The following is a 12284-nucleotide window of genomic DNA, read 5'->3' as shown; positions in this document are numbered from 1 at the left end:
CATAAACTACATCATTTGTGTCATGTCTTTCACAGTGAACTACATTATTATATTATCTGCTACATAAAGCAAGAAATGAGATTATACATAATAATTATTATATTCTTAGGGAAGTGCTAAGCTTGTCAGAGTGACAACACCTGGGTACTGGGAGGTAATGAGGGGTGATCCAGGGAAGGGATGGGAATCTTCAGTTCCTTGGATCGCAACACCTTCACTAACCTGAGACTATCCCACTGAAAGGTAAAACTATTTACCACTTATCTTTTGTTGCAGACCATCTGTAACTTTTATGGTTCAACGGAAGTGATGGGCGACGTGACGTACCTAGAGTTGTGCAACATTGACGACGCTGTTACCAAGCTCGTTGATGACAAAGTTCCCATTGGTTAGTATAACACTTATGATGTAAATGATTTACAAAACTCAGAAATTGAAGAATTAAGACATTTTTGCAACATTTGGGAATCTTTGCTACGGAAACGTTTCGCCAACAAGTGGCTTCCTTAGTCTGGTACAGAGGTGAATGGTGGAAGATGAGAATGAGCGTGAGGTAATCAGTCCCTCCACCTGGAGTCAATGTGTTCAATATATCAATCTTAAGGAAAGTAGAGCATATAACCCTGAACAAGGCAATACAAAATAAGAAATGATAAAAATGGAGCACTGTCGTAGGTTAGGTCTATTGACCCATCATAGGCTCCTTTTCCACGAAATTATTTCCGGTTATGTCGTTATGTATTACACTGTATGTAGTTATAGTGTTGCATCTTGTATTGCACTGCCTCAACACTGCTTCAGCATTTCTTACACTGCCTCAACACTGCTTCAGTACTTCTTACACTGCTTCAACACTTGTTACACTGCTTCAACACTTGTTACACTGCTTCAACACTTGTTACTCTGTTTCAACACTTGTTACACTGCTTCAACACTTGTTACACTGCTTCAACACTTCTTTCATGCCTTAACACTTTTTACACTGCCTCATTACTTGTTATACTGTCTCAACACTTCTTTCACTGCCTCCACACTTGCTACTCTCACTTCTGGGTCACTACTGAGTCACCCCAGCCTGCCAGAACAACCCTTGCTCTAGCCTGGGTCACCCCAGCCTGCCAGAACAACCCTTGCTCTATGCTGAGTCACCCCAGCCTGCCAGAACAACCCTTGCTCTATCCTGGGTCACCCCAGCCTGCCAGAACAACCCTTGCTCTAGCTTGGAAAATCCTAGGGGGACTGGTCCTTAATCTGCACAGGAAAGTGAAAAGTAGGGGCGCCATTAGTACACTAACAGAAAATACAATTTGTATTCTGGGCTCAAGACAACAGCCTCCCACCAGTCATAAGGGGAATTACCAATAGACTCCTGGCTACCTTCAAGAGGGAGCTGGACAGATACCAAAAGTCAGTGCCGGATCAGCCGGGCTGTGGTTCATACGTTGGACTATGTGGGGCCAGCAGTAACAACCTAGTTGATCAAGCCCTGATCCACCTGGAGGCCTGGTTATGGACCAGGCCGCAAGGGCATTGATCCCCGGAATACCCTCCAGGTAGACCTATGACACTGAAGGAATTGAGGCTAAGGAGGATGCAACCGTGAGACTGTCACTGGTGAGGCAACGGTGCTGGAGGTTGATGAAGAGTATGTGGAGGAGTTAATTCATGACCACAGACAAGAGTATACCTGGAGGATCCAGGAGTAGACAACTCCTGTCTGTGGTCTAATTTACATAGCCTTCTTACCAGAAGAAACAAAAATATACACATGCATGTTTGTAAATGACAGAAAGAACCTGTGCAAGATTAATAAAAATTACCCTCAACACTTGTTACTCTGCCTCAACACTTGTTACTCTGCCTCAACACTTGTTACTCTGCCTCAACACTTGTTACTCTGCCTCAACACTTGTTACTCTGCCTCAACACTTGTTACTCTGCCTCAACACTTGTTACTCTGCCTCAACACTTGTTACTCTGCCTCAACACTTGTTACTCTGCCTCAACACTTGTTACTCTGCCTCAACACTTGTTACTCTGCCTCAACACTTGTTACTCTGCCTCAACACTTGATACTCTGCCTCAACACTTGTTACTCTGCCTCAACACTTGTTACTCTGCCTCAACACTTGATACTCTGCCTCAACACTTGTTACTCTGCCTCAACACTTGTTACTCTGCCTCAACACTTGTTACTCTGCCTCAACACTTGATACTCTGCCTCAACACTTGTTACTCTGCCTCAACACTTGATACTCTGCCTCAACACTTGTTACTCTGCCTCAACACTTGTTACTCTGCCTCAACACTTGATACTCTGCCTCAACACTTGTTACTCTGCCTCAACACTTGTTACTCTGCCTCAACACTTGTTACTCTGCCTCAACACTTGTTACTCTGCCTCAACACTTGTTACTCTGCCTCAACACTTGTTACTCTGCCTCAACACTTGTTACTCTGCCTCAACACTTGTTACTCTGCCTCAACACTTGTTACTCTGCCTCAACACTTGCTACTCTGCCTCAACACTTGTTACTCTGCCTCAACACTTGTTACTCTGCCTCAACACTTGTTACTCTGCCTCAACACTTGTTTCTCTGCCTCAACACTTGTTACTCTGCCTCAACACTTGTTACTCTGCCTCAACACTTGTTACTCTGCCTCAACACTTGTTACTCTGCCTCAACACTTGTTACTCTGCCTCAACACTTGTTACTCTGCCTCAACACTTGTTACTCTGCCTCAACACTTGTTACTCTGCCTCAACACTTGTTACTCTGCCTCAACACTTACTACTCTGCCTCAACACTTGTTACTCTGCCTCAACACTTGTTTCTCTGCCTCAACACTTGTTACTCTGCCTCAACACTTGTTACTCTGCCTCAACACTTGTTACTCTGCCTCAACACTTGTTACTCTGCCTCAACACTTACTACTCTGCCTCAACACTTGTTACTCTGCCTCAACACTTGCTACTCTGTCTCAACACTTGCTACTCTGCCTCAACACTTGTTACTCTTCCTCAACACTTGTTACTCTGCCTCAACACTTGTTACTCTGCCTCAACACTTGTTACTCTGCCTCAACACTTGCTACTCTGCCTCAACATTTGCTACTCTGCCTCAACACTTGTTACTCTGCCTCAACGCTTGTTACTCTGCCTCAACGCTTGTTACTCTGCCTCAACACTTGTTACGCTTCCTCAACACTTGTTACTCTGCCTCAACACTTGTTACTCTGCCTCAACACTTGTTACTCTGCCTCAACACTTGTTACTCTACCTCAGCACTTGTTGCTCTGCCTCAACACTTGTTATTCTGCCTCAACACTTGTTATTCTGCCTCAACACTTGTTACTCTGCCTCAACACTTGCTACTCTGCCTCAACACTTGTTACTCTGCCTCAACACTTGCTACTCTGCCTCAACACTTGTTACTCTGCCTCAACACTTGTTATTCTGCCTCAGCACTTGCTACTCTGCCTCAACACTTGTGACTCTGCCTCAACACTTGCTACTCTGCCTCAACACTTGTTACTCTGCCTCAACACTTGTTACTCTGCCTCAACACTTGTTACTCTGCCTCAACACTTGTTACTCTGCCTCAACACTTGTTACTCTGCCTCAACACTTGTTACTCTGCCTCAACACTTGCTACTCTGCCTCAACACTTGTTACTCTGCCTCAACACTTATTATTCTGCCTCAACACTTGTTACTCTGCCTCAACACTTGTTACTCTGCCTCAACACTTGTTACTCTGCCTCAACACTTGTTACTCTGCCTCAACACTTGTTACTCTGCCTCAACACTTGCTACTCTGCCTCAACACTTGTTACTCTGCCTCAACACTTGTTATTCTGCCTCAACACTTGCTACTCTGCCTCAACACTTGCTACTCTGCCTCAACACTTGCTACTCTGCCTCAACACTTGTTACTCTGCCTCAACACTTGTTATTCTGCCTCAACACTTGTTACTCTGCCTCAACACTTGTTACTCTGCCTCAACACTTGTTACTCTGCCTCAACACTTGTTACTCTGCCTCAACACTTATTGCTCTGCCTCAACACTTGTTATTCTCCCTCAACACTTGTTATTCTGCCTCAACACTTGTTACTCTGCCTCAACACTTGTTACTCTGCCTCAACACTTGTTACTCTGCCTCAACACTTGTTACTCTGCCTCAACACTTGCTTCTCTGCCTCAACACTTGCTTCTCTGCCTCAACACTTGTTACTCTGCCTCAACACTTGTTATTCTGCCTCAGTACTTGTTATTCTGCCTCAACATTTGTTATTCTGCCTCAACACTTGTTATTCTGCCTCAATACTTGTCATTCTGCCTCAATACTTGTTATTCTGCCTCAACATTTGTTACTCTGCCTCAACACTTGTTATTCTGCCCCAACTCTTGTTAAACCTTTTACTTTCTTCCATATAATTTATTTTAACACATCGGCCGTCTTCTATGAAACACTTTCACCATTATTCACATTATCACTGTCTTACCAGAGGCACGCAGTTTAGATGTCATTCTAAACACCAAATATCCCAAACCCATCCTTTATAGTGCAGACATTCTGCTTTCCACCTTCACTAATTATTACAACCTAGGATTTCAAAGGCCTGTTATCCCAGGTGTAATGGGAGCAAAAGAAACAGCAGAAAAAGTTTAGACTTATATTATCCTTCACCAATTTAGAACAGCAATATGTACACTATGTACAGTAATAAGTATAGCGCTGTATAATCCTCCGGGTTTAGCGCTTCCCCCTTGATTGTAATAATAATAATAATGTCTACACATCTGCCCTTCCTGAAGCCTCCTTGTTCATCTGTGATCCTGCTCTCCGTCTTACCCTTAATTCTTTCAGTAATAACCCTACCATACATTTTATCTGGTATACTCAGTAGTCTTATTTCTATATAATTTTTACACTCTCATTTGTTCCCTTCTCTTTATATAAAGTAACTATACATGCTCTCTGCCAATCCCTAGGTACCTTCCCCTCTTTCATACATTTATTGAACTAAAGTTCAAACCACTCCAAAACTATATCCCCACCTACTACAAAAATTTCTCCCATGATCCCATTAATCCTCCACATTCGCACAGCCTCACGCACCTCCCCCCTCACTCGCACAGCCTCACGCACCTCCCCCACACTCCCTCACGCACCTCCCCCACACACCCTCACGCACCTCCCCCACACTCGCACAGCCTCATCCATCTCCTCCTACATTCACATCTTGTTCTTCCTCACTCCTAAGAGATGTTAATAAATATATATAATATATTGTTTATATTTTATTGCATTAGTTGGATATTATAGTGAGGGAGTTCGGCTTGTTCAGATATCACAGAAGTTACAAAGGCTAGTTAAATGACCTTCAGAACTGTAACATCTTCACCCATCCTTTCAGAGTACAAGCACTGTACTTCCCATCTCCAGTACTGTAACATCCTCACCCATCCTTCAGAGTACAAGCATTGTACTTCCCACCTCCAGTACTGTAACATCCTCACTCATATTTCAGAGTACAGGCACTGTACCACTTCCAGTACTGTAACATCCTCACTCATCCTTCACAGGAAAAGCACTGTATTTCCCACCTCCAGTATTGTAACATCCTCACTCATCCTTCAGAGTGTAGGCACTGTACTTTCCACCTCCAGTATTGCAACATCCTCACTCATCCTTCAGAGTGCAGGCACTGTAATTCCCACTTCCAATATTGTAACATCCTCACTCATCCTTCCGAGTGCAGGCACTGTACTTCCCACCTTCATTATTGCAACATACTCATCCTTCAGAGTGCAGGCACTGTAATTCCCACTTCCAATACTGCAACATCCTCACTCATCCTTCACAGGAAAAGCACTGTACTTCCCACCTCCAGTATTGTAACATCCTCACTAATCCTTCAGGGTGTAGGCACTGTACTTTACACCTCCAGTATTGCAACATCCTCACTCATCCTCCTGAGTGCAGGCAGTGTTCTTCCCACTTCTTATACTGTAACATCCTCACTCATCCTTCAGAATGCAGGCACTGTACTTCCCACCTCCAGCATTGTAACATCCTCACTAATCCTTCAGAGTGCAGCACTGTACTTCCCACTTCCGGTACTGTAACATCCTCACCCATCCTTCAGAGTGCAGTCACTGTACTTCCCACCTCTAGCATTGTAACATCCTCACAAATCCTTCAGAGTGCAGCACTGTACTTCCCACCTCCAGTATTGTAACATTCTCACTCATCCTTCAGAGTGCAGACATTGTACTTCCCACCTCCAGTACTGTAACATCCTCACTCATCCTTCAGAGTGTAGGCACTGTACTTCCTATCCCCAGCATTGTAACATCCTCACCCATCCTTCAGAGAACAGGCACTGTACTTCCCACCTCCAGTACTGTAACATCCTCACTCATCCTTCAGAGTGTAGGCACTGTACTTCCCACCTCCAGTACTGTAACATCCTCACTCATCCTTCAGAGTACACGCACTGTACTTCCCACCTCCAGTATTGTAACATCCTCACTCATTCTTCAGAGTGCAGGCACTGTACTTCCCACTTCCGATACTGTAATATCCTTACTCATCCTTCAGAGTTCACGCACTGTACTTCCCACTTCCGGTACTGTAACATCCTCACCCATCCTTCAGAGTGCAGGCACTGTACTTCCCACCTTCAGCATTGTAACATCCTTACTAATCCTTCAGAGTGCAGCACTATACTTCCCACTTCCGGTACAGTAGCATCCTCACCCTTCCTTCAGAGTACAGGCACTGTACTTCCCACTTCCGGCACTGTAACATCCTCACCCATCTTTGAAAGTACAGGCACTGTACTTCCCACCTCTAGTACTGTAACATCCTCACCCATCCTTAAGAGTGCAGACACTCTTTTTCCCACCTCCAGTATTGTAACATCCTCACACATCCTTCAGAGTGCAGGCACTGTACTTCCCACCTCCAGTATTGTAATATCCTCACCCATCCTTCAGAGTGCAGACACTTCTTCCCACCTCCAGTATTGTAATATCCTTCCCCATCCTTCAGAGTACAGCCACTGTACTTCCCACCTCCAGTACTGTAACATCGTCACTCATCCTTCAGAGTACAGCCACTGTTCTTCCCACTTCCAGTATTGTAACATCCTCACCCATCCTTCCGAGTACAAGCACTGTACTTCCCACCTCCAGTATTGTAACATCCTCACCCATCCTTCAGAGTACAAGCACTGTACTTCCCACCTCCAGTATTGTAACATCCTCACCCATTCGTCAGAAAATTATGCTTGTAAATAATAATATATTTTTTTCCAGGGTACCCCATCAGGAACTGTTGCATCTACTTGTTGAACAGTGTTGGAGAGGCTGTGTTGGAGGGCCAGGTGGGTGAGGTGTGTGCTGCAGGCCTCAGCCTCGCCAGCGGCTATGTTGGGGCTGCTCTCCAACAAAAGTTTATACCTAACAAGTTCAGTAAAGATCCAGGTTAGTAACTTAACTTTTCACTGTTATTATTTTCACTTTGTTATAAATAATTTTGTTACTGTTCCTGGGAATCCACCTTGACAGTAGCCTCAAATTCCAGACATATATACAACAAGTTTCCAAGAAAATCTCTAAGACAGTAGGCATACTATCAAAGATACGGTACTATGTTCCACAATCAGCTCTCCTTGCACTGTATCATTCACTCATATACCCTTATATCTCATATGGAATTTGTGCGTGGGGATCAACAACATTAAATCACCTAAGACCACTACTAACCCAGCAAAAGGCTGCAATCAGAATGATAACAAATTCCCACTCGCGACAGCATACTCCACCTCTATTCAGACGTCTAAATTTGCTCACTATGAAGAACATCTATACTTATTCATGTGCCTCCTACATACATAGAACAATACACGAAAACATATACTCTCCACTCAAACTTCTCCTCACCAACTTTATAAGGAGACAGGACCATAACACAAGACACAGATCTCTTTTTGATGTACCCTGTGTCCATATCACACTGTGCAAAAACTCTATGCACATAAAGGGCCTCAAAATCTGGAATTCATTACCAGAACATACTAAAGTAACCAGGCCTGAGAATCAATTTAAGACTCTTCTAAAAAAAACACTTACTCACCCAGGACTAAATAATCAACACTCATTATTTAACATTACCAATAATTCTCCCAATTACTTAAAGACAACATATAGTAAATTGATCATCTTTTGTTATACATTGTAATGTAACAAATCTGTACAACTATAATGCTTCAGTATCGATATGTTCAAATTTCTTTGTTTCAAATACTCAATTGTACTTCATATTGTAAATTGTTTACTGTAATTTTTAACACTGAACCTTTCATTGCTTGTTAATTTTAATTTTAAGCTTGCTCATAATGCTCATAATGCTCATAATGCTCATAATGCTCACAATGCTCACAATGCTCACAATGCTCATAATGCTCATAATGCTCATAATGCTCATAATGCTCATAATGCTCATAATGCTCATAATGCTCTACATACAAGGGGCTTCTGGCCTGTACACTCAACTACTATGTATCATGTCCAAATAAAATATATGAATATGAATAATTTCTGGAATCTTTGAAATTAATAAACACTTGTTATTATTTAAGTAATACCATACCTGACATAAACACTTGTCATTGTTTAAGTAATACCATAGCGGACATAAACACTTGTCATTGTTTAATACCATAGCGGACATAAACACTTGTCATTGTTTAATACCATAGCGGACATAAACACTTGTCATTGTTTAAGCAATACCATAGCGGACATAAACACTTGTCATTGTTTAAGTAATACCATAGTGGACATAAACACTTGTCATTGTTTAAGTAATACCACAGAAGACATAAACGCAAAAGTTTAGATGGTCTCAGATAAAAGCTGCAATATACTGCTGCTGCTCTTCACATGTTTCTGTTTATGTCTAACGTGAGTTTATTGAAACATACATAGTGTTATGTTATCTTAGTGAGGAGTCATTCAAGAATGTACACAGTTGTCAGGCCTATATTGTAGTATATTGTAGTATATTGTAGTATATTGTAGTATATTGTAGAATATTGTAGTATGCAGAACCAGTATGGAACTCATGAAACGCAGCTCCCACCCCAGTCCCACCATAGGGTCGACAGAGCACCAGACGATTCCATATTATCTGTTCGCTCAGGCAGAGACTCGGAGTGGACAAAAGACTGGAAATAGGGGAAACAAATAAGAACGGGAAATGAGTAGGATTTGAGACGGTAGCACTCTATTCTCTCAGAAGTATGCTGCCACCACCTGCTCTTTTAATAGTGGAAGAGATAAAAAAAAAATTGCTGTAGTCCAAAGGAGAAAGGGAGACACGGATTTTGGGTTAGAGCAGGAACCCCTTCCCCCCCCCCAATGAGAAATAGTACACGATAGCTATAACAGGGTAGTGATCCTGATAAGTACTGGCTCTAAGGGTAGTTTGACCTGAAAATTGAACAGTAGACACCTTATCAGGAGCTTGAACCTCCAAAAAAATATCAATATGTTATTCAATTTAATCTCTGACAAATGGACCTTATATACATGGAATCTGAAATGTTTGAAACCAAAGAAAAAAAAATTACCAGCAGTAAATACATATAAAATCTTAGGATGGTCCTCAATATTATAGCAGAACATGCTTACTGATACTAGAACTACCACCCCCCACACAATTCTCTTGCTTTAACATACTGTCTGGGGTTACCTCCATTAATTTAATGTCATGATACATGAAACTTTTCGCCTACTGTGTAGGCGAAAAGTTTCGAAATAAAGATACCTAACTGTTGCATATGTGTCTTACCTAACGACTCTAATCATACAATATACAGGTATTATTTGTGTTATAATAATAAAAGAAAATATAAGGCATTTACTAGCCCTTGCCTAGAGTAACACAAGAGAAGTCGGCTGGAGGCTGGTTCCTCGCAGTGGTTATCTCCCAAAAATCTCCCTCTTTCAATATCTGGGTTCTTCTACTTATACATTCATTAACACAGATTATGAACTCACTTGTTAGCAGCAGAATGATGCACAGGAGTAGTTGAAAAATCCTGCGAATGATGCTATGAGGGAGGGCATGTGAAAGAAGTTTTTTTTATAGTCACCCCAGTACAAGGCTTCTCTGGTGTCGGACTAAAGAAAACGTAATTCTTGCCGTCCGGCTACAACATAACTAAGTTTATTCAGGTATACACAAATACAGTTTCGTGGATTATAATCTATGATAATTGTCATGCATAACATATGTGTAGAGAATTGAGACACTTATGCAACATATGGGAATCTTTATTGAAGAAACGTTTCTTCAACAAAAATTCCGATATGTTGCATAAGTGTCTCAGTTAGTTTAGTATGTTTATTATGCACCCCCATACCCATCCTGTGGGCGGTAGTTGCCCCATACCCATCCTGTGGGCGGTAGTTGCCCCATACCCATCCTGTGGGCGGTAGTTGCCCCATACCCATCCTGTGGGCGGTAGTTGCCCCATACCCATCCTGTGGGCGGTAGTTGCCCCATACCCATCCTGTGGACGGTAGTTGCCCCATACCCATCCTGTGGGCGGTAGTTGCCCCATACCCATCCTGTGGGCGGTAGTTGCCCCATACCCATCCTGTGGGCGGTAGTTGCCCCATACCCATCCTGTGGGCGGTAGTTGCCCCATACCCATCCTGTGGGCGGTAGTTGCCCCATACCAATCCTGTGGGCGGTAGTTGCCCCATACCCATTCTGTGGGTGGTAGTTGCCCCTTACCCATCCTGTGGGTGGTAGTTGCCCCTTACCCATCCTGTGGGTGGTAGTTGCCCCATACCCATCCTGTGGGTGGTAGTTGCCCCATACCCATTCTGTGGGTGGTAGTTGCCCCATACCCATCCTGTGGGTGGTAGTTGCCCCATACCCATCCTGTGGGTGGTAGTTGCCCCATACCCATTCTGTGGGTGGTAGTTGCCCCTTACCCATCCTGTGGGTGGTAGTTGCCCCATACCCATCCTGTGGGTGGTAGTTGCCCCATACCCATCCTGTGGGTGGTAGTTGCCCCATACCCATCCTGTGGGTGGTAGTTGCCCCATACCCATCCTGTGGGTGGAAGTTGCCCCATACCCATCCTGTGGGTGATAGTTGCCCCATACCCATCCTGTGGGTGGTAGTTGCCCCATACCCATCCTGTGGGTGATAGTTGCCCCATACCCATCTTGTGGGTGGTAGTTGCCCCATATCCATCCTGTGGGCGGTAGTCAAAAGATTACTGAGGTACATAATAGGTCCAGGGACTGGACCCCAAAGTTATGATAGCTGAACTAGTTACAAAGGTGCTGAACTAGTTACAAAGGTAATGAACTCCAGGTAGATCTGGTCACAATCATGGAAAGTTACAAAGGTAATGAATCAGCCTCACTCCTATACATGGTTACAGTCATGAACAAATTACAAAGTAATGAGCCACTGATATGTCCACACCTGGTCACAATTGTAATGAGTTATAAATACAAATATTAAGTGGGTCATATACCCACAGGAGCGCGCGCACACATACGCACACAAGGGCGCACACACAGACACATATACACGAGCATACAAATATATGCATACACACAAGCATGCACACCTACACACACAGGATCCATACATAGCTTTAAGCAGAGGTATGATAAAGCTCACGGTTCAGGGAGAGTGACCTAGTAGCAACCAGTGAAGAGGCGGGGCCAGGAGCTTGAACTCGACCCTTGCAACCTTAACTAGGTGCCTACAACTAGGTGAGTACACACACACACACACACACACACACACACACACACACACACACACACACACACACACACACACAAGTCAGGTCAGGTATCCCGTGCAGACGTGGGGGCACAAGGCTCCAAGAACCTTAGTGTTTTAAGGCGTGCAACAACTGCTAGCAGTAATCAGTGGTAGTGACAACGTCAGTGAACAATCCTACGAGTGATAACCAAAGTTATTAATTAAAACAAGTCCAAAGGAAGCCTGGAATCAGTAATATTTCAAAGTGACAAACCGTTGTGGGTCTACTAGGCACTGTTGCCACACAGATTCAAATATACAAAGATCAAAGCGAGTGTGAAAGCGGGAGTTCAAGAATAACCAGTGTTTGGTTAACAAGTGTAATGTGGGGCACCATACAGTGAGAGGGAAAAAGGTAAAAAAAAAAGAGAAAGGAAAAATAAAATATACAATAAGGGAAGGTGGCAGTT

General features: G+C 43.4%; 1 protein-coding gene across 6 annotated transcripts in view; it reads left to right on the top strand.

Moving 5' to 3' along the window:
* The window catches only part of LOC128690171 (beta-alanyl-bioamine nonribosomal peptide synthetase ebony), a 414773-nt gene that overhangs the window by 293239 nt on the left and 109250 nt on the right, over positions 1-12284 (top strand). For all 6 annotated transcript variants that reach the window (XR_011392677.1, XR_011392675.1, XR_011392676.1 and 3 more), the window contains exons 9-10: positions 277-388; positions 7329-7496. Coding sequence is in view for 3 of the 6 variants with exons in the window: in XM_070090435.1 (XP_069946536.1) it covers positions 277-388; positions 7329-7496 (280 nt within the window). In the remaining 3 variants the exon portion in view is untranslated. The remainder of the gene's footprint in view (positions 1-276; positions 389-7328; positions 7497-12284) is intronic.

Source organism: Cherax quadricarinatus, chromosome 32 (genome assembly GCF_038502225.1).
Source record: "Cherax quadricarinatus isolate ZL_2023a chromosome 32, ASM3850222v1, whole genome shotgun sequence".
Taxonomy (NCBI): Eukaryota; Metazoa; Arthropoda; class Malacostraca; order Decapoda; family Parastacidae; genus Cherax; species Cherax quadricarinatus.
The sequence above is the reverse complement of the archived record's forward strand: the minus strand, read 5'-3'. Positions and strand labels throughout refer to the sequence as shown.